Genomic DNA, 24594 nt, shown 5'->3' with positions numbered 1-24594 from the left:
TTTAAATACATAGCCCAGTGCTCTAGTTGTACGAGCCGTAATGTGAGGTTCAAGATGGTCGATACAGCGGTCACTTTATCGGGAACATAGCAATACATGCTCCTCAGAAACATGTTAACGGTGCCTCCCAATGGACCAGCTGAGTACGTTTCGGAACATAATCGTTCCTCCTTCGAGATCTACAACATGCACAGAACCTTGCATCAATATGACGATTCAACATTTCCCGCAAGAGCTTCATACCTTGTGGTTGTACGAGTCCGCCACGTAGAGTGGTCCATTTGGGGGAGACCAGGCTATACCCAGCGGATGCTGCAACTTTGCATCCACTCCGGTTCCATCAACATCTCCATAAGCAAATAAGTTCTGTTTCAGAAATAAAGCAGACAAATGAAAAGGGAAATGATAAACACAGTGGAGAGCATCAAGGGAATCTCAAGTAATTGGGGAAAAAATTAAAAAAACAGTACAGAATCTCATCTTACTTCTTGCTATCTTACTATAATTCACCGTCTGTCCGTCTGTTCCCAGGTACCACAAAAACGGCTGAACCGATCGCAGCCATTTTTGTGGTGTCTAATCCTGGAACCCCTTGGAGTGAAATAGGCATAAATATAACATGACAACCTTAACGGCTCCCTTAGGAAGCGGGTGCTTCTCGTATAATATAATTCACCGTCTGTCCGTCTGTCTGTTCCCAGGTACCGCAAAAACGGCTGAACCGATCGCAGCCATTTTTGTGGTGTCTAATCCTGGAACCCCTTGGAGTGAAATAGGCATAAATATAACATGACAACCTTAACGGCTCCCTTAGGAAGCGGGTGCTTCTCGTATAATATAATTCACCGTCTGTCCGTCTGTCTGTTCCCAGGTACCGCAAAAACGGCTGAACCGATCGCAACCATTTTTCGGGTGTCCAATCCTGGGACCCCTTGGAATAAAATAGGCATAAATATAATAACATGACCGCCTTGACGGCTCCCGTAGGGAGCGGGTGCTTCAAGTTGTAAAAATTCAACGAGGCAACAGTTTACAAAGTATACCCTTGCAGTTATTTTACAGCAGGAGACCTTGCAGGATGGCCGAGCGCAGGGGTTCCCAAACCCAGGGAAGTGATCCAAACTTGGGTCACGAGGGCCTTCATATAGGTCGTGGTTGACTACATGCCCCTTCATCGGACAGCGATATACCATTTGGGTTGTGAGATGAATGCGATTTCAAATTTTGGGTCGTGCACAAAAACGTTTGGAAGCCAATGACCAAGAGGTATGGTAACGCAGACCCTCATCCAAGCCGTCTCGCCTGGGTTTGAATCTCAACTCAGCTATAAACCATCACCCTGGTGCTTCACATGCAGGGCAAAGCATCAATGCGCAATCCGTCCATCAGAAAGACGTAAAGCTGAATAACCCGTCTGTGAGCCTGCATGCAAGTCTACCTTCATGCAAGTCTCGATCGTTAATGGCTTCAGATGTTAACAACATACCATGGCGAACAATATGCACTGCAGTATACATTCAACACTGGAAAGGTTACTCGTTTCCACTGGACCAATGAGCAGTTCCCAGCTGTGTCCCTGTAATTCATCAGCAGGTTTATGGAGAATCCTCATGAGGATGGAGGTGAAACCTTATCCACTTGAACGTCATTCATCCAAAATAGATGAACTCGCTTGGTGGAGACTCTATGACGCACGATGCATCACATGTATCATTCCAACCTGCTTGTGATAGCATTGTATATCAAGCATTTCCCTTGCATGGCATGTGCTGGCATTCATCTGGCATGTCTGCCTCTCAATCCTGACACCGATTAGTGTGACATCACATTAACTCACTGGACATCATGGGATATATATATATATATATATATATATATTTTTTTTTTCACTGGACTTCAGAGCCGTAAACAAGATGGTCTTTCTGAAATTCTTCATCTGGTGCCTTGTCTTGAGCATCATGTAACATCATGAATGACACGTCCTAGAAAAAAAAAAAACTTGTAATCCATGAATGCTACATTGTTCAGGAAATTGCACAGACTTTTTGGAAACATAAGACAAAATTTTAAGGATTTTATGTAACATCGTCTTGACAGCGTCTTTGAATGACTAAATCAGTGTGGAACATGAAATCCAAAGTGTTGGTGACTGAATAAACCAATTTCAATAACTTTATCCCCAAAAGCCCCGATATCAGGTAACCGTGCACGACGTGTTTGCAACTTCAGGGTACTTGTGAGGAATGAAGATTTTGATGAGATTTTATGGGTTTCACACATCCTCCTCATGTGGAATCAATAATGTTACATTTCAGGAATGATTTAATTCGGTTGAGGTTATTGAAGAAAAAATGTTTGTTGATAAAGTCGTACTATTTCACAAATTGGGACGCGAGCGAGATGCGATGAGGTGACACCGTGATCCCGTGTTGACCTTCTTCACCGACCATGATATTTACCTCCGCCACCAAAGGTGGAAGGAAATTGTGTTTTCATCTCTGGAATGTCTGTCTGTTTGTATGTGAGCAGGATATCCCAAAAAGTTATGGACGGAATCGGATTAAACTTGGTGAGCAGGTTGGTTGTGTGACGAGGTTCAATCGATTAGATTTTGGTGAAGATGCACATCCGGATACTCGAATCTATTCAGCAATTCTTCACCATTGAGAGATGAGGCCAACTACAATATACGTGTACTGTATAGCATGACATTTCAAAAATGTTGTGGACAGATGATGACAAAGCTTGGTGGATGAGTCGGTTCGGTGACAAGACCAAGCCCATTAGATTTTGGTGAAGATGCAGATCCGGATACTCGAATTTATTCAGCAATTCTTCACCATTGAGAGATGAGGCCAACTACAATATACGTGTACTGTATAGCATGACATTTCAAAAATGTTGTGGACAGATGATGACAAAGCTTGGTGGATGAGTCGGTTCGGTGACAAGACCAAGCCCATTAGATTTTGGTTCAGGTCCGGATGCAGAGATACAGTGAGATACAAAACCTAAACTGTTCTACCTGGCAGAGGTATGCGCTCTACCGAGTGCTGTTCTCGTTATCCCTCAATTCCAATGCAAAATAATCGAAAACTGCGATGAAAGACAAAGGCAAAATGATCAGGGCAAGGAACCTAAAGATTTCTCATGAGGAAATACACAGGAAATGTTGTTGGTGTCGTTTTCGTTGTTGTTCTGCTGCTGAAGCACACCCCAACTCAATGGCAATAGAAGAATATAATTTACAAGTAATCTTCCAAGATCATAAATTAGATCATGCGAGTTTGAGATAAGCGTGTACTCTTTTTCATCCGTCCGTTTATCTTTTGATCGATCATCCTTTTTAGCATCCACAATTATTCTTCATGGATGACGGGTCTTTGAGACCATTAAATTTGGAAAAGACCACTGAAAAATATCCCGGTTGCCACGTTTAATAGCAGACCATATGACCTAAAGGATATCGACAAATATTTCAGGGATTATAAATTATTATCGAAGCGAGACAACAAAATGGCAAACCCATGAAAGATGGCAATGAGAAGCACCTCGGCTGAAGTTCGACAGTTCTTGTTCACGACTTGGGAAGAGCAGATCTGATTCCGGTAAAATTGGAGACAATTTGTCACCAATTGCTCGGAACAGCAAGCATGTAATAAGATAGTAAAGAAATCTCAAGACGATGAAACATAAATCTGAATCCATAACTCATGACTTGTCAGACACAAGGTACGCTGGTTACTTTGCTTGAAGAATCCATTAAATAATCGAGTTGCTCGACTAAAGTGGGTCATGTAATCAAACTTTACATTTCAGAAAATAAATAAATAAAACTCTGGTGGGATAACATGTTCAAATCTGTGACATCATGCTACACCTTTGTTTAGGCATTTCGGGGTATCAGCGACACCGAATTATGACGCGTCATGTGCGTTGCAATGCAGGAAATCAAAACAGGAGGAAAGTGATGTTTGTTACTCCGGAGCAGGTGCATGAACACTGTCCAAGAAACTCCTGGCAGGTAATACATTGCAATCTACCTGGAGCACAGTCAATTCAGAGCAGCCAAAGGTGAAGGTGTGAGGGATATTTGTCGTGCCACCTCCTCCCCTGCCCTCCCCACACCTTTCCCTCAATTATACATTCAAACAACCTTGAACAGCAATATGAATTCATCATAATAAACTAAATTACATTTCGTGTCTTATTCATAATGATCCGTTTGACTCGGGAACAAAACTTACTACAAGTCTGAAAGAGTTATTAAGAATCATTAACAGGGTTTTCACAATTCTCTGGAGCCGACTAAAAACAAGAGTCCTCACCAGGTATGTTAACAAGACTGTACAATATAAGAACAAGTTCCCTTACCTGCTTACCAGGTATATTTACAATACTATACAATATAAGAACAAGTTCCCTTACCTGCTTACCAGGTATATTTACAATACTATACAATATAAGAACAAGTTCCCTGACCTGCATACCAGGTATATTTACAATACAATACAATATCAGAACTAGTTCCCTTACCTGCTTACCAGGTATATTTACAATACTATACAATATAAGAACAAGTTCCATTACCTGCTTACCAGGTATATTTACAATACTATACAATATAAGAACAAGTTCCCTTACCTGCTTACCAGGTATATTTACAATACTATACAATATCAGAACAAGTTCCCTTACCTGCTTACCAGGTATATTTACAAGTTCCCTTACCTGCTTACCAGGTATATTTACAATACTAAACAATATCAGAACAAGTTCCCTTACCTGCTTACCAGGTATATTTACAATACTATACAATATAAGAACAAGTTCCCTTACCTGCTTACCAGGTATATTTACAATACGAAACAATATAAGAACAAGTTCCCTTACCTGCTTACCAGGTATATTTACAATACGATACAATATAAGAACAAGTTCCCTTACCTGCTTACCAGGTATATTTAAAATACTATACAATATCAGAACAAGTTCCCTTACCTGCTTACCAGGTATATTTACAATACTATACAATATAAGAACAAGTTCCCTTACCTGCTTACCAGGTATATTTACAATACTATACAATATAAGAACAAGTTCCCTTACCTGCTTACCAGGTATATTTACAATACTATACAATATCAGAACAAGTTCCCTTACCTGCTTACCAGGTATATTTACAATACTATACAATATAAGAACAAGTTCCCTTACCTGCTTACCAGGTATATTTACAATACTATACAATATAGGAACAAATTCCCTTACCTGCTTACCAGGTATATTTACAATACTATACAATATAAGAACAAGTTCCCTTACCTGCTTTCCAGGTATATTTACAATACTATACAATATCAGAACAAGTTCCCTTTCCTGCTTAACAGGTATATTTACAATACTATACAATATAAGAACAAGTTCCCTTACCTGCTTACCAGGTATATTTACAATACTATACAATATCAGAACAAGTTCCCTTATCTGCTTACCAGGTATATTTACAATACTTTACAATATCAGAACAAGTTCCCTTACCTGCTTACCAGGTATATTTACAATACTATACAATATAAGAACAAGTTCCCTTACCTGCTTTCCAGGTATATTTACAATACTATACAATATCAGAACAAGTTCCCTTTCCTGCTTAACAGGTATATTTACAATACTATACAATATAAGAACAAGTTCCCTTACCTGCTTACCAGGTATATTTACAATACTATACAATATCAGAACAAGTTCCCTTATCTGCTTACCAGGTATATTTACAATACTTTACAATATCAGAACAAGTTCCCTTACCTGCTTACCAGGTATATTTACAATACTATACAATATCAGAACAAGTTCCCTTACCTGCTTTCCAGGTATATTTACAATACTATACAATATAAGAACAAGTTCCCTTATCCGCTTACCAGGTATATTTACAATACTTTACAATATCAGAACAAGTTCCCTTACCTGCTTACCAGGTATATTTACAATACTATACAATATCAGAACAAGTTCCCTTACCTGCTTTCCAGGTATATTTACAATACTATACAATATAAGAACAAGTTCCCTTACCTGCTTACCAGGTATATTTACAATACTATACAATATAAGAACAAGTTCCCTTACCTGCTTACCAGGTATATTTACAATACTATACAATATAAGAACAAGTTCCCTTTCCTGCTTACCAGTTTATTTACAATACTATACAATATAAGAACAAGTTCCCTTACCTGCTTACCAGGTATATTTACAAGTTCCCTTACCTGCTTACCAGGTATATTTACAATACTATACAATATCAGAACAAGTTCCCTTACCTGCTTACCAGGTATATTTACAATACTATACAATATCAGAACAAGTTCCCTTACCTGCTTACCAGGTATATTTACAATACTATACAATATAGGAACAAATTCCCTTACCTGCTTACCAGGTATATTTACAATACTATACAATATAAGAACAAGTTCCCTTACCTGCTTTCCAGGTATATTTACAATACTATACAATATCAGAACAAGTTCCTTTTCCTGCTTAACAGGTATATTTACAATATTATACAATATAAGAACAAGTTCCCTTACCTGCTTACCACGTATATTTACAATACTATACAATATCAGAACAAGTTCCCTTTTCCGCTTACCTGGTATATTTACAATACTATACAATATCAGAACAAGTTCCCTTACCTGCTTACCAGGTATATTTACAATACTATACAATATAAGAACAAGTTCCCTTTCCTGCTTACCAGTTTATTTACAACACTATACAATATAAGAACAAGTTCCCTTACCTGCTTACCAGGTATATTTACAATACTATACAATATAAGAACAAGTTCCCTTACCTGCTTACCAGGTATATTTACAATACTATACAATATAAGAACAAGTTCCCTTTCCTGCTTACCAGTTTATTTACAATACTATACAATATAAGAACAAGTTCCCTTACCTGCTTACCAGGTATATTTACAAGTTCCCTTACCTGCTTACCAGGTATATTTACAATACTATACAATATCAGAACAAGTTCCCTTACCTGCTTACCAGGTATATTTACAATACTACAAGCCGGTAGGTGGACATGGGTAGTCGATAAAGTCGAATTTAGTCGTTTTTCAGCCGTTACTAGCCAACAAAAGCGTCCATAGCAACGGTTCTTTCTCACATATAACTAGGACATACCCTGAACCTACCATACCAGTTTCATGTTTATCTGATTCATAATCTCTGAGATATAACGAACTTCATTTTTTTATTGTTTTCGACCAGGATTCATTCAAAGTCTATCTTCTCCGACAGTTTTCATAGGATCCGGCTGGGAATGTTTGACAATATGGCTGAATGTACTGCCCACAGTCGTTCGTGGCCCGATTTTTGATTTTCGAAAAAATTGATTTTTGAGATTTTTTTGAAAATTTCAAAGGTCCGTTGCTAGGCAACGGTGGTGTCGATAGCAACGGTTCTCATTTGCACACAACTAGGTCATGGTATGAACCTTCCAACCAAGTTTCATCGAAATGGCCATTGTATTAGCGGAGCACTGGACCGAACTGTGGGACAGACAGACAGACAGACAGACAGACATATCGACGGAAAAACTGATAATAAGGGTAGAACAAATTTCAAAACCAAAATATATATATATTTTTTTTTTTTCGACAAGATCGACTACCCAACATATCGACGGAAATACTGATAAGGGTAGATAAATTGACTACCCAACAAACATATCGACGGAAATACTGATAATAAGGGTAGACTAGATCGACTACCCAATAAAATATAAGAACAAGTTCCCTTACCTGCTCACCAGGTATATTTACAATACTGTACAATCTAAGGGCAAGAGGCTTTTGAAGGTACATTTACAACACTGTACAAGAGAAGAAGAAAAAGAAGAAGAAAAAGAAGAAGAAGAAGAAGAAGAAGAAGAAGAAGAAGAAAAAGAAGAAAAAGAAGAAGAAGAAAAAGAAGAAGAAGAGTCATCAAATGGTACACCCTTCAAGGATGGGTGATGGGAAGGAATGGCATTTGATAGGACAATAGGATGATAGGATAGAATAACAATCTCAACGAAGGCTTGAAGCACCCCACACCATCATGCCATGATGCCATCTAGTTGACAACACTGTACATCCTCCTTTCCATTCCACATGCTCCCAACTCGAGCAACAAATGTATCAAATAAATTTCCAAGGTATCCTCGACACCCGACCTCAAATGGCTGGCAAGAAACTCGCCAACCCTTCTCCCGTCACTCCGCCTCCAGCTCACTTTTCTGTACTTTCCTCTCTTCCTCTCGTGCACCTCCTCCATGTTCTCTTCCCGAGGTACTGCCAATTACCCAAAGATGACCTGCCTTGTTGTACCTAACCAGATGACAATGTCAGGCCACAACCTTGTCCTACAGATCTCCTCCGGGAATACCATTTGCAGCTTTCGGTCCGCCACCACCTGTCAATCACAAGCATTTGGCAGACCTCTTGCCTTCCACCTCCTCCGACTGCGTCTTACCACCTGGCCCTCTTTCACAAACAACACCTCTATCCCATAGGCCTCCTCCTTATTCTCCACTCCCCTCTCTGTCGATCTCATCGCCTCTTGTTGCACCATCTCCACTCCCACCGCCAACACTTGATTGTGCCATCATCTCTATTCTCTACCTTCTTACTGCCAATGCGACTGAGCATGCATTCAGTGCATGCTGCATTGTTCCCAAACCTCCACACCGAGACCAGCTCTCTTCCTGCTACAACCCCCATGCCCTCAATTTCGCTTGTGATGTAAGCACATCATACATTGCCCGTAACAGGAAATTCAACAGTATTGACTCCATCCTCCAAATCTGTTGACATTTCAATGCCCTCTCCTGCACACGCTCCCACTGAGTCCAGGCACCTTGCTGTGCCTGTCCGATGCCTTCACATATCTCCTCTCTTTCTCCTTTCTTCTCACCTCCCTCTCCTCGGTTAATGATGTTAAGCAATATTCGTCAAATAGCCTGGCACTCCCAACACCACCTCCTCACAAACCCTGGAACTGGAATGTATAAATAAATAAATAAATAAATTTCTTTCTATCATCGTGTGTGACCAAACGTATGACATAACACACTTCTTAAACGTGTTAATTACAGCCAACTCCCAGTTTGAGAACGAGTGATGTTCCTGGACCTCGTTCTCAAAGCGAAATTGTTCTCAAACTGGAACACAACAGAATTTGATTGAAACCAACATACGCATATACCACCATATTAAAAGGTAAGACAAAGTAAATACTGTACATCACAACTATACATGCATATGGACATAAAACAGGACTTAAATCAATCAAAATGTTCATCAATCGGACATTCCTGCGGACGGAAAGGACGTTGTTTGAATGAAGCGGGCGTTGTCAAACCGAGAGTCGTCTGTGCAGTGTTTGTTTTCTGAAACAGACTGCCAACTGCACCTTTTACAACACAAAATACCACGTGAACCTCACCATGCTTTACATGAAGTCATCATCTTAGCTCAAATATATCGAACACACAAAGCTCATTCAAACCAATCACCGACTCACCGACTCACTGATGTAAATGTTCAATACCTTCCGGGTGATGTAAAGAGCTGAAATTTCGCGTGCCGACGGACATCGAAGCCGATACAACAGGGGGGGGATCACAGAACCGTCGGAAAGCGACTGTAAATGAAAATAATCAGTGCAGCCTTGTGGTCACTGTGGGTTAGTGACTTTAGACAATGGACTTTAGACAATGGACTTTAGACAATGGCAGGTCAAGCTGCCACTGCTGCCATTTATCATGTACGTACGTACGAAGCACTGTTCGTTATTGCTTACAATGTGTCAACATACCCCACCAATAAATATAAATAAAAGCAACCTGGACACAATTATTGCATCTCTTTCACAGAAATCTGTCTCAAAGTGAAAATCTCCTCGAGGATCCATCGAGAGGGTAAAAGTGACATTTATTTGCTGCCACTCAGGATTTCACCCCGAGCGTGACCCAACACTTTCTTGCTTATATTTCAGTCGCCTGTCAAGACATTTATATTTGGCGACTCGACAAATTCTGTGCTGGCAAGATAGCCCGGAGGTAAGCGCACTCGGCTTTGCCTGGGTTTGAATCCCGATATTCCAGCTGAAAACTACGTCCATGATCACAGTTGAACCTTGGCTGTTTGAAGGCAGGATATGGAGCAACAAAGGAAGCATTCTGCGAGATGACACTGTTGAAGGGCAGCATCATGATTTTCGGGGCAATTTACATATTACATACACATCGATGGAAAACTTTTCAACGAACCCTCCCCTCCCTCACCTGCATCCAAACCTTCCAGTCTCCATTTCCTTCCCAGCTGCACTCTTTCACCCTCCTTGTATTATACGTGAAAGACATGCTTTGAGAAGGCTGTTCGTTTAACCATCTCGCATTTCTGATTTGCTGGATATGAAAAATGAGCTTTTCTTGAAGAGCTCGTTTCGTTTCTTAACATTGCTGAAAAATTGCTCTCTGTGACCTTCCAATCCATAAAACAATGAAGGCAAGCCATGCTTGGGGTTTCAACATTCAGACATGTTGATGTCATTAACTTGATTTTTTTTGAAAACAAAAAACAGAACTTTTAATCCAAAATCTGAATAAACAATGCTTAAAGTGATGTTTTGTCAATACGTTAAGTTTTTCAAGATTGTGAACAACATGCTCAAGAGACTCTCCAAAATAAAAATGGAATGGGAAAATAATTATACGTTTACTCATTCATCAAGGAGGGGCATAAATGCAGATCCAATGGCGTATGGTTTTATTGTTCATAAGTGAAATAATAATAACAATAAAAAGAGCAATCAGAGGTTGCCGACCCTCGCCAGGACTTCTTTACTGTAGTGCATTTTTGTGTGGCGTTTGTGTTCTGGTGTGTGACGTAATTAATAAGAGACATAACTGGAAATGCCGCTTTGTCACTGCTGGCAGTGATGACCGGGTACCAAGACGTCCCGCTTTGATGCAACTCCGCTTTCATCGAACACCTGACCCTGACCTTGACCCTGACCCATGACGTTTATTTTTATTCAATTGAATTCAGAATGGGATTAAAATAAATTGAATTCAAATCAAATGGAAGACCAAATGGGTACAAGTTCTGCATTGGAGTCATCAGAAGGAACCCGAACAAGCAAAAAGCAAAGATGAAATCATCAGGAGGAACCTGGATAGGATTCACATTTTAGCTGCTGCTCCTCTACCCTCAAATCCATCCAGGCACAGCCAAGTGAGCCTTATTAAAAAAAAAAACCCAACAACAACAGCTACAACAAAAAAAGAACCCATAATCAAAAAATTAAATAATTCTGGCTGCCAGAGCATGCATCCAAATCAAGTTGAAATTTAAAAGGTGTATTCCCCATTACTACTAGATCATAAGTATGAAGTTTCATGTCGATTGATTAAGCTGTTCCAGAGAAAACATTATTTAATATTTTTCTTAAATCCAATATGGCTGCCAAACCATGCGACCGACAAATTATTCTGAAGCAAACTTGTACGTCCATGGCATGGGGAACATGTGTGTAAAGTTTCCACTCAATTTGTCCAGCTGTTCCGGAGAAAAAGATTAATTTAGGTTTTTGGGTAAATCAAATATGGCTGCCAAACCATGTGACCTATAATGTGATGTGTGTGAATCTTTTGTTCCACGTGGATGGGCGGTCATACTGTATGAAGTTTTACCTCGATCTGTTCAGCCACTTCAGAGAAGAAGATTTTTGAGGTTTTATTTCATTTTAAACAATATGGCTGCCGAATCACGTGACCAGTGACGTCATCAATTCTTTTTCTGTGGACCATTTTATCCCCAGATGAGACACCATTTTTCATACTGATCAGATGTAGCATTCGACATATGCAATTATGACGTCATAATGAAGGCACCTATAATGTCATCAAAGCAACACACTTATTCCGCATGAGGAGTACTCAGTACTTGCGATGTGCCAAGTTTCAATATTTTCCCTTCGTGCGGTTTCAGAGATGCAGAGGTCCAAAGATTTTCTGTTTTCCAACATTGCTGCCACACCACGTGACCTGTGACGTCATCATTGCGATTGAAACATTCTACACGAGTAGTCTCATCACAAGGTGAAAATTTTGTCTCAAATCTGACGAGCGGTTGCGGAGAAAAACATGAAAGTTCTGTGCGGACAAACAAACAAACAGACAGACAGACAGACAGACAGACAGACAAACGGAGCCAAACGCATTACCCTCTCCTTCGGCGAGGGTAAATAACAGAAATCGAACAGATGAAGCAAAATGGCTCATCTTGTTACTCGAATGGAACTCAGTGGAGCGCATATCTCCGCCAGGCTGAACAGTTTACGCTCCGTTTCCCACTGACAGGCTGGATCTACATCCGGACATGATCCAAAACCTAATCAGCTTGTTCTTGTCACACACTGAACTCATCCACAACTTCTTGAAATGTCATTCCACATATCGAATCTTCACCAAAATCGAATCAACTTGGCCTTTTCACAAACTCAACATGCCCACCGAGTTTGGTCCGAATCCGTCCATAACTTTTGGAGAAATCCTGCTCAGACAGACAGACGGACGGACAGACAAATCGGAGTGAAAACGTAACCTCCATTCACCTTCGGTGGTGGTTGTAATAAAACCTCGTAAAGAACAGGTTCATACAAAATAATAAACAAAGGAATATATTTAATTTCCAATCATATGCAGCTTGTGGCTGCTGGTCTGGGATCGTGGCATCATTGCTGGGAGTGTGGCTATACCACTGATGCAGTGTCCCCAGGAAGGGTAGAGCAGGGATTTGTAATTTGTTCATGGTGCCGGTGCTGGCTCGCCTACTCTTTGTGAAAGACAACGTGGGATCTTTAACGTCCTCCAACTAATGCTGGCAGAAAGGACACCAGTTTAACGTCCATCCGAGTGACGACACACACACACACACACACACACACACACACACACACACACACACACACACACACACACACATCGGTGGATAAGCCTGCCTGGTGTCATGTTTCGAATTACCATGGTGTCAGTTTATAGCTGGGTCGGGATTCGAAACCAGGCAAGACAGCTCAGAGGTGAGCATGCGTATTTCTCGGTTATCTGGCAAGCCAAGGAATATGTGAATGATGGCTGCAACTCCAGTAGCAAAAGAGATTGGGTAAAAATGTAAAAACAACATACATTACTGTGCAGAAATACAACAACCAATGATGCAGATCATCGTAATTACGTGAACAAGCGCATGACCTTCACTGTGTTACACAACAAGCACAACTATTACATGAGCGGTCTTCACCTGCTCACCTTCCCAAAGTCCAGGGTGGACGCTCACCTGGAGCCAATCGTCCCCATACGATCCCGATCGTGGAATCGTCTCCCTGCGTCCATTGTCCCATCCGTGGACATCCACGATCTCTTCGACATGCGATTCTTTCCATTCTGTTCCTCTCTGGGACATTGGTCCTCGTTTTTGTGTTCGTCCTCCTTTCCTCCATGCATGTCCATCTCCCAACACCCTTTGGTAGTTTGTGAAGCTGTTGCCCATTGTTGTTTCGCAATTCCATGAGCCTAGACCCTTTAACGTCCTATACAAGAAAAGTTTTAACTCGAATACTCACACAGGATTTCGATTAACCAACGTCATTTCTTGAACATAATCATCACAATGGAGAGAATTGCACAGCAGATAAAATCGAGGTTTTGTCAAAAGGGCAAAGGGTCGGAGAGTGTAACATTTCAGCCACAGAGCGGCCCTCATCGGGGGGACTACCACGGGCCAAGCTTTCTGAGAGCAACGTTCTTTACGACTCTCCACTTTCTTTTTCTTGTGATTTTGGTGATTTTCAAGTGTCCCGACTAAAAAAAAAAACTCTTCTGTCTCGTCATCATCAGACCCAAGCCAGAAATCAGGTTGATGTCCACTTAATGCTGTCATCACCCAGGTATCTCACCTTCCCTCACCAAACTTTCTTCGGATTATCCCATCATTTGCTGTCAATTCGAGGTCACACTCAATGGTACTTTGGCGGATCACCAACACCTTATGATGTTGAAAAGTGCAACACCTTCTTGCTACCGCCACTGACCAGGCCCGCGACGCAACACGCGTTCAAGTGTCTCCCTTTTCACTGTGCCGAGTGAAGTGAAGTTATTCCTTCATTTTTCCACAAAGGGAGGTTTGAGGAAATTGGCAAAGCGTCACGTACGGAATGAAATTCAAACCTCATCTGTGTCGACTCCATGTTACAAACACGTGCCTAAAACAACTTTCTTCCAGGCAGTCGAATCCCAGCATGCACACAGATGGCCCACTAGCTTTCGGGATTTTAAGCTAATTATTAATTAATAAGCCAATACTAATCCTAACCCGATGGGTTCACATGTTCAAAAATGTTGCTTAAAACGATGGGCTTTCACAGTTCCCTTGGGGGTCGTTGTCTTTGAAGATATTTCGATGTCGCGACAGTGACATCAGAACTTGTTCATTCCCCCAACCCCAACCAGACTGCACTGCATCCAATATTTCCTTGGGTTACACTCCACATTCCAAACTGCAAACTGCCAAGTAATGCACGTACACACCTGGGCAGGTGCCTTTGAACATTTTCATGATATAATATGAAACATGTGAGACGTTTGGGAATGGCGAAGGGATAAATAGTGAAGCGGATGATGGGAGTACATTTTATAGACTGACACTGACAGCACGTGACCGTGTTAACTGGGATGCATGATTCAAATGATGTTCCACATCAACATTTGCTTTGTTTCCCCGTTAGCAAACTGATCGGGAAACGCGAGATAATGCTGTTTGTTGAGCAATAATTGGTATGTACCTACTTTGGTTCCGAAGCAATGTTAAATTTCCTCTCAAAATGCACGTATTGACAAGTTCCATCACGGTTTACAAAGTCAAATAGCAGAGGCCATTTTCTTTATAAAAAAAAATTCGAATCCCACCCACCCACATCGCCTCTCTCACATTCCGTGTGTGTGTGTGTGTGTGTGTGTGTGTGTGTGTGTGTGTGTGTGTGTGTGTGTGTGTATGTGTCAGTTTATATGGAAGGGCTTTAAGAGAGTGATGATATCTTGTTTCGAGTGGAAAACGTTTTTGAAACATTACCATACACGTCATGGTGATGTTTCCCGGAGGGAGGCATGAGGTGTTTGGTCGTGGTGGCCGTGGTGGCCGTGGTGTCCCACTTTTTGAAGAATAAATTTTTAATCACTTAATTTTTTGTTTTTTTTCTTTTTTCTTTCCTCCCTTCAATTATTTTTTTTTAATTTTAAATTATTTAATTCTAAAATTTTTAAAGCTTAAATTATTTATTTCACAATTTTCAATTATTTAAATACTTTTCATTATTAGCTCACCTGGAACGTAGTTCTGGGGAGCTTACGGGATGGCGCGTCGTCTGTCCGTCAGTACGTAAACACTTGCAACTTCTTCTGTGAAACTGCTGAAGGGATTGTTACCAAACTTGGCTAAAATGATATTTGGTATGTTGCAACTCACAGCATTAAAAAAAACAAGGTCAAAAGGGGTCTACCAGGGGTCAAAGTGGGTCCAAGTGTGACTCCCCCCTCCCCAAAATAGGTATTTGCTTTTTCCTCTAAAACTGACAAACAATTTTGATGAAACGTGACCACAACCTTCATCGCCCATGATGTACCAAAGTTTGTTCATGACATTAAAAAAAAAAGTGTATCAGGGGGTCTGCGAGGGGTTTGAGTGACTGTTGCTCCTGATCCATGTGAGCTTCAGGATGCTTCGTCCCATTTTTAGCTCGCCTGTTCGAAGAACAGAGAGCTATAGCGATACCCCCGGCGTGAGCGTGAAAATGTTAATGTTTTTGGTGCAAGTTATTTTTTCCTTTCAAATGTTTTTATCTACCACACTATTTTTTAAATGCCCGATATATATATATATATATATATATATATATATATATATATATATATATATATATATATATATATATATATATATCGGGCCGTATTATGCGATACCGGTCGTCCGTCCGCCCATCTGTTTGTCCGTCCCTCCGTCCGTCCGTCCGTCCGTTCCTGTCCGCACTCTAACTCCCAAAGTTTTCAACTTTCACGTTTCATATTTGGTGCATAGGTACAGACTGTGGAGACGGTGTGTCATGACATACGTTCGTCATCTAAAGTGGTTGCCATGGCAACCAGGATGCTGTTTTCCATGTAGTAGCACAATTCTGTATGTACCTTCTTGTTCGGGCGTATATTGTGCTCACTTGCGCTCTTGTTACTGATTACAATATACAAATACATATATTGCTTTAAAATTATTTGGATCAGACTTCACTGCAATGCTTTATAAAAAAATATTAATTATTATTAGAAGAGTCTTTTAAAAACGATAAATGTATAAACAGGCGAGCATTGGGTGGCTTTGACACCAACTCTCTGGTTATGTATGGTTCCTATAGGGAAGAATTAAGTGTTTTAAGTCTTGGTGTCTGTGGTGTTGCTTTGTGGAACAAAAATACGTTTGTTTTCATTATGAGGCAATCAGCAAAGGCAGAAACCGTCAGCAATCTCCGATCGCAGCCCTCTTGTTGACAAACGCTCCAAGATTATTGCAAGTGAAATGTCAAACACGATGCGAGTTTGTTAATGGAGTTTGTTTCTCACAAAACTAAAAGACCACTCGAGGCAAGGGAGAAAGAAGAAGCTTTTAAAGGTTACTCTTAAAATAAAAATTAAAAAAAATCTTGAATTACAGGAGGTTGGGAAGTGAAAAGCAAGTGGAGAGTTAATTTCAGAGCAAAGCGGTTCAAGGGAAGAAATCGGAGCAATAATACTCCATTCTGGATACACCAACAGTGCAGAGATGTAGTAGTAGCAAAGTAGCAAAGATGTAGTAGTCGCATTCTGGTAGTAGCAAAGCGTCACATTTAAACACAGGTATTGGACTATTATAGCGATCAATGCAGAAAGACAACTGGGACATCGTCCGTTGAAGTATCGCGAAATGAGGTTGTGTGGAAGCAACAGACAGCTTTATGATGTGAAAGTGCCTTGAGAGACGAGTCCAACTGCTGATTGATGGGATTAACAACTCAATGGTGAATCCTATTTATATCAGAGTGAGATGCATTCCACTTATTGTTGACTTAATCATGACAGAGCAAGGCAAAGCTAAAACACAGTACTTAAACATAACTCTAACAGCTCGGTTAACATCAGGGTTAACCTCAGTTTAAACATAACTCTAACCCCAAGGTTAACCTCCGCTGAGACACAGCACTAACTCCAAAGCTAACCTCAGTTTAAGCTGTTAGGGGAAGGGTAAGCAGTGGGTTAACTTCAGCTCCAACTGTATATTCAAATGTACAGTGAAGTAAATATTGAATGGATTCTGATTTTAAATGCCCCTCGAGTGCACTCACCCCTGCCCTCCCTCCTCCACTCACTCCAGCCACCAGAACACTCACTCACCACCTGTTTCAACCTCCCACCCCCCTCCCCCTTCCATAGCACACCCACCACCCACTTTTCCCCAAACACATTCACCACCTATCACGCTGTATCATGCTATTTTATCATGCTATGAAACATCATCGGTTTGTGAATAACCAACCCATCCACCCTCAGAGCAGAAATTTTATTTACCTGGATGACGTGTGCATCACAATAAAGCACAATATACTGCGCAGGTGCGATATTTTACTTCTGTTGCCCTGACTAACTTGTAAACATAACATGAAGATAGTCACTTGCTTGCAAACCCAAACACAACTCAAGTCTGTGCCTTCCACTGAACAAAATCTTTTCTCGACTTCTTGTTAACGCCCCCAAAGCGCTATCAAAAGTACGGGCCCCAAATGTACAGGGTGTATGACAAGTCAATCCCCCAATTTTAAATTGTTGTAACAGTTTTCTTCATGAACCGATTTCAATTAAACAAAATGTAAATTATAGAGAGTCCAGTGAGGATTTATGCACAACTCTTTAAACTTCCACATATTCTGCAGCACTGTCAACACATTCCCTTAATCGGACTGGCACAGCCGCTTCCGCTGATCGAAACATGTTTTCAGGAATGTTGGTGAGAACATTGGTTTTTCTCTCCCCAAATTCATGTTTTTTTTTTTTGTTTTTTATTTGGTTTCATGCTATTGGACACTTTCTTTTACATTTTGTTTCATTAAAATCGGTTCATAAATAAAGCTGTTCCAATAATTTAAAATTGGGGATTGACTTATCATACACCCTGATATATCGATACGACGAAATGGCAATGTGTGTGTGGGTGTGTGTTTTTGTGAGCTTTTCACTTTCCTCACACATTATCGAATGCCTGTCCCATCATAGCTAAGAATCGCTGTATTAGTGTATACATCACTTTTGTGAGTGCTATAGTTTTCAAATTATGAGCTTGGAGTGATTTCATGCATTATATGATACAATTTTCCACGATCTACTTGCACGGACTAATTAAAGTATATTATTGAAATATTATTTCGGTTTTGAGGATCAGATATTGTCCAGACTAAACTTGTGTCGAAATCTGCAGTGAAACCTGAATTATGTAAATAAATTTTAAAAAGTCTGAGAAGTCGGCCGATATACCGACTTACTTTAAGCAAGCAAGGTATGTTCCCTCCTCTGTACGTACACAAGAAAATATGAAATTTCAAAAAGCATTAAACTTATCTTTTTCTACTGCTTGGAGAATTATATTGCGTGAACAAAAAAGTTTGGGAATGTAACAAAATTAACGAGCTTCAATGAGTTGTATGATTTAATGCATTCATTGCAAGACCTTGTGTCCTGTCCCCCCAGAGGGACTGCATATTCAAAGCGTCTGCCAGATCTGCGTCCATATTTTTGGAGGTTTTACGAGGTGCTCCACAGGGAATCAAAGCAAATCTGGTCAAAAAAACGGATGTTAAAAGAAAAAGAAAAAGTCATAACGTTTGCATGGACCGCAAACCGATGCACCACATGAGCAGACAACATGGCGGATTATCTGCAATAGATTATGTCACAGGCGATTGAACTTTGCGATGTCTCCAGGGTTGTTCTACATTCAGCAGCAACTCTTGTGGATGAAAGGTCGTTCTACAACTGCGTGCGCAGTGAAGACCGGTTTCAAAGTGAAAAGGATCCGACACAGGATGGAGCCACAGCCTGGCCAACCGTTCCTTGTCAACCATTCAGTTGGAGTGCTTGCTTGAATGCTGAAGCCACTTGCCAAGCACCCTTGAGTCAATATCGATATCACACCACATCATTCTGAGCAAGTCGTTCACTCACTACGAACGCTTTTTCCATGCCACGTAATTTAGAGTGAGCGGTCCGTGCTCTGCCGTCCTGAGCGAGCGGTCTGTGCTCCGCCGTCCTGAGCGAGCGGTCCGTGCCCCGCCGTACTGAGCGAGCGGTCCGTGCTCCGCCATGCTGAGCGAGCGGTCCGTGCTCCGCCGTCCTGAGCGAGCGGTCCGTGCTCCGCCGTCCTGAGCGAGCGGTCCGTGCTCCGCCGTCCTGAGCGAGCGGTCCGTGCTCCGCCGTCCTGGGCGAGCGATCCGTGCTCCGCCGTCGTGAGCGAGCGGTCCGTGCTCCGCAGTCCTGGGTGAGCGGTCCGCGCTCCGCAGTCCTGGGCGAGCGGTCCATGCTCCGCAGTCCTGGGCATGCGGTCCGTGCTCCGCAGTCCTGGGCGAGCGGTCCGTGCTCCGCAGTCCTGGGCGAGCGGTCCGTGCTCCGCCGTCCTGGGCGAGCGGTCCGTGCTCCGCCGTCCTGGGTTAGCGGTCCGTGTTCCGCTGTCCTGGGCGAGCAGTCCTTGCTCCGCCGTCCTGGGCGAGCGGTTCGTGCTCCGCCCTCCTGAGCGAGCGGTTCGTGCTCCGCTGTCCTGAGCGAGCGGTTCGTGCTCCGCCGTCCTGAGCGAGCGGTTCCTGCTCCGCCCTCCTGAGCGAGCGGTTCGTGCTCCGTCGTCCTGAGGGAGTGGTTCGTGCTCCGCCGTCCTGAGGGAGCGGTTCGTGCTCCGCCGCCCTGAGCGAGCGGTTCGTGCTCCGCCGCCCTGAGCGAGCGGTTCATGCTTCGCCGCCCTGAGCGAGCGGTTCGTGCTCTACCGCCCTGAGCGAGCGGTTCGTGCTCCGCCGCCCTGATCGAGCGGTTCGTGCTCCGCCATACTGAGGGAGTGGTTCGTGCTCTCCCATACTGAATGAAAGATTAACCTTTGTGCTGCCTTAACAAAGGTTGTCAAAGAGTTTGACTCGCACGTCAGAAAAGCGCTACCTGACCAGCTGCAGAGGAACACCACAGCATCTAGTCTGGTGACTGGGTCGCTATTTGAACATCAAGGATGCTATTGAACATCCAGGTGTTCAGGCGGAGTAACGCATTGAAGGCACATTGGACTGGACCACATCAGGTATTATTGGTCACCAATACAGTTATCAAGTGCAAAGGTAACATTCACGCATCTCATTGCAAAAAGCATACAGGAAGTTGTAGGGAGAAGAAATGAGGTCTGCAGGTGGGAAGAACGTTTCCAGAGGTGTATGACATATCGAGCAGTGCTTTTGATTAGCACGTGCATAATTGTGATAATATGGATGATAACAGACAGTGAGGGTATTATGGGAATACCATGGAGAGCAGAATGCTTGGTTGAGAGCAGGGGAAACAAAGGAAGGATTATGGCTGGGAATGCAGAGAAGAAGGTAAATATCGGGACCAATTGCATGAGATTGGCGTGTATAGGACAAACACCTATATGACCCTTCCATATAATTATGCACCCCGTGTCACACGGAATGAAGGGGGCGTAGACACTGTACGCCTGAAATGAGGCATAGTGTTACTTGAAGGGATAACTCAACATCCATTGAACACCTTTTTTTTTAGCAATATCTTTACACCATGCTAAAAGTATGAACAAAAGCAAGGGTTGGGTTTGCTCACAGCTACCCCACTTAGCCAAGCATGGACTGCCCCTCTCGGCAGTCCCATTTTCAGGGGAAGATATATGTGAGTAGCTGGAGTGTAGACAAGTAAATCCAGTCCTATCGAGAATAGGAAGGATAAAAAGGGGATGCAAGTGCGAAAGTACGAGAGATAACAAGTAACTGGAAAAAGGAGGGATACAAATGTGCTGACTATTGGCACTGGTACTATCCTAAGTATTGGGTGAAACGTAACTTCCTATATACAAGGGTAAAAGATGATCACACTCACCGATATAGAACAAATTTTGCCTCACCATCGAAGGGGGAAGAAAAAGTAGCTATTGAGGGACAAATTACAGGGACAAGGATAGATATAAGGATACAAATGAATAATCTCGTGGAACCCCAGGCATTATTAAAGGGACATATCCATGACATGGTACAACATGTAAGGAAGGTTGCTGCAGAGTAGCATGGCTATTTTAAGGAAGGAGGGTTCGGATCTTGGTTAATGGGAGTGTTTGGTGGATGAGGAACATGGATACTCCACATATTGATCATTGGGCTATGATATTCATTGCTATTGTTGTCATCAAAGCATGCATAAAACTAATCATCGGTGTGTGTGTGTGTGTGTGTGTGTGTGTGTGTGAAAATTTACAACAGTAACGATGGTGGCGCGTGGAGTCTCCCTGGACCAACCATCTCTGAAGATTCTGAAGATCCGGAAGATTCAGAAAACCCAGAAAATGAAGAACTGAGTATAAAAATAAGTCGAGACACCATGACGGCGGTATCTTTTGGAAAATATGAAAGTACAGACACTTGTGCCTTTGGGAATGACAAAAACCCAGTTGAAAGAATTCAACAATTATGGCTAATGAATCAGAAGCAGATGGATGAATGTAATAAAGAGATATGGAATGACAAAAATACTGTTACGGCTGTGGAAATTCGCATTTACATCATAAAGGGCCCGCAGGTGAGATATCTCTAAGTACATGTGTAGTTAGCCCAAACCCGTTGTATAGAGGGAATTAATGTGATTCATCCGGGCTGAGACGCTTTGAGTTAGCCATTTTTTCTGTTCTATCTTTATTTTGAACCAACCACGTCTCAACCGCCATCACACAACGACCACGCCACCGCCACCATCTACGCTCCCACATCATTGCATCACCGCCATTCCCAAACGGCACCATAACCATCAAATCACCACCGAAAACCCTCCACCACCTTCACCTCTCTCCTTCTACGGCCATTCCCGCACCACCTGTGAACACTGAACGTCGGGCTGTGTCGGGCCCGTTCGGCGATTGGTGCCGAACGCACCGAGCCGCGAGCGCGAATAGCGGCCTTTCCGAGGGGAAATTTGGATCAAAAACGCTACACGCCCACTTCTCCTGTGTCCAATTAGCGAGCGCGGGGCGGCTTGGCCCCGCCTCCAAGCGTGTGTATGTGAAGTCCGTATATGCAAAGTTTAGGATCAGGAGAGGTTCACGCCCATTTTTGCCCGACCAATGGCTGACCGGGGGCGGGGGGGGGTGGCGTGGACTCGCCTCCAATCGCGTTCTGATCCTAAAATTTGCATATACGCTTCTCCTGCGCACCTATAAAAAGGCGAGCACAAGGCGAATTAGAAAGAGTGGCAAAGTCGAGTCGGTCGGGTGAGGAGAGTGTGGAACTGAGAAGAGTTGCAGGAAGAGTTGAGTTCTGGAGTTGCCTGAAGAGGGTCGTCGAGAAGTGGCTGTTGGGGACGCGTTGCGTTGCGTTGGTGAAGTTGAGGCGAGTGCGCGCGGTGGAACTGCAGGCAAGGGAGCTCGGGTCCGAGGCGAGAAGGACGGCGGTCGGCGACGAGGTTACGGTGTGGGGGATCGCTCGTCTCGTCGCGGAACCCAAGCCAGCCAGCCATTCTCCTCCCCCAGGGCATCAACAATTCCCCCTTTCCCCCGCGCTGAGATAGTGCAAAAGGGGGCCCCGTTCCCACCCCACCCCAAACGTCATGCCAACAAAACCCGCCAAGGAGCACGGAGTCGGGGCACAGCTGCGCGGCCACATTTGCGGCTCGCCCGCCAACGCGTCACGAGGACGCGGGTAGTACCCCCCCCCCCCGGTCTCGCGGACCTGGCCGCTCCTCTAGGTCCTGCGCACATTTGGCCTACAGGCCTGTCTGCCTCCTTGTCTATGAGGGTGGCTTCTTTCCTTTGCTTTTGTGTAAATGTGTGTTGGCGCCGTCTGCAAAGTAAAGCTGAATAAGTGTTGTCGTGTGTGCGCGTAGTCGGTATTAACTCTGCGTCATTGTTGCTTTTATTGTTTTGGTTGCTTTATGTGCATTTTGACTGTATGGCTGTATATACGTGCTTTTCGTGTGCCGGGAAATAAATGTGCATTGTGTGAACTGTTTTCCCGTTTCGCTTCGTCTTTTCTCCAATTGAATCTCCATCCTGCTTCACGTAAAGGGTTCGTAGTGGGTGCAAAACGCCCGGTAAATAATCTGAACCGTCGAGGTCGACGATAACACCGCTCGGTTATCCCGATAGTACGGAACCGGCCGCCCAAGCGGCTCGTGTCCAGAGTCGACCTGCGGCGAGGTACGATCACCTGGTTTACCATCCGCGTGGGTACTTAGGTAGGTCGAGTTAGGCGAACAACCCTATCCTACGCGGGTGGCCGATTGGCACGATCGTGGTGAGGTCGAAAGGCCCACCCGTGACTAGCTCCCGGCGTTGTTCCGAGAGGGTCACGACTGAATTGTCCGTCCGGTGGGCGACGTGCCGCGATCCGAGTTACGTGGCCGTCCGCACGCTGGCGGGCGAGAATTCGCAACAATACCTTTAAAACTTCAGGGGGAAATGAATTTGAACGGCTTGCCCAAATTCAATCTGATGAGTTTAATTGAAAAGGCAATTGCCTATTGGGTATATGTTCAGTGTGCATATGGTCCTTTTTTCCAAAATCATGAAGGCGCCCCAACTCTGTGGAGGGGAGGTGGTGGCACCCCGTTGGGTTGCATCCACTTGCCAGGGTGTTAACCCACCACAGAGCGCAAGTCTTGGTGAGGCTGTGGAAACGAGCCTGCTGCTAGCCAAACGACAAATTTAGATTTTCAGTAGATTTGTTCTTGTAGAACAAACCCTTTACTTTGTTCTGTTAGAACAAAAGGGGGAAACTGTGGGAGCTAAGTTATGAAATTGAATTTATAATCATGTAAAAAGCAAAATTTTTTCTTAAATTATTTAATTAACTTAGTTTAGAAATTATTTACTGGTAGGGCAAATAGACATGCACACTGATAAGGCTAAAAATATGCATGCTGAGTGAGCTTGTAAGAAAATACACACATGATCTTTACTTTAATCCAAATAACCTATTATGAAGTCATATCTGTTGAATGAACTCTTGACCTGTTATCATGTAGTCAGCAGAATGAAACAATGACTCTCTCTTACCACCCCCCCCACCCCACCCCCTCCAACACCCCTCTCCTTGTATCGGAAAACAAACTCCAACCATTGTAAACCATTGTATGAGGCATCTTTGAGCAAACCAAAACCATTGTACGTGACATATTTGACAGACTAAAACCATTGTATGTGACATA

General features: G+C 43.0%; 1 protein-coding gene across 1 annotated transcript in view; it reads right to left on the bottom strand.

The window, feature by feature from the left end:
• LOC147033835 (NHL repeat-containing protein 2-like) overlaps positions 1-24594 on the bottom strand; it is a 100085-nt gene that overhangs the window by 63114 nt on the left and 12377 nt on the right. The window contains exon 3 of the mRNA XM_085846896.1: positions 244-366. Coding sequence (XP_085703022.1) covers positions 244-366 — 123 coding nt within the window. The remainder of the gene's footprint in view (positions 1-243; positions 367-24594) is intronic.

The sequence above is a fragment of the Eptatretus burgeri genome, chromosome 1, assembly GCF_056783735.1.
Source record: "Eptatretus burgeri isolate ZD-2024b chromosome 1, Ebu_testis_v1, whole genome shotgun sequence".
Lineage (NCBI taxonomy): Eukaryota > Metazoa > Chordata > Myxini > Myxiniformes > Myxinidae > Eptatretus > Eptatretus burgeri.
Note: the sequence above shows the minus strand (reverse complement) of the source record. Positions and strands in the feature narration are given on the sequence as shown.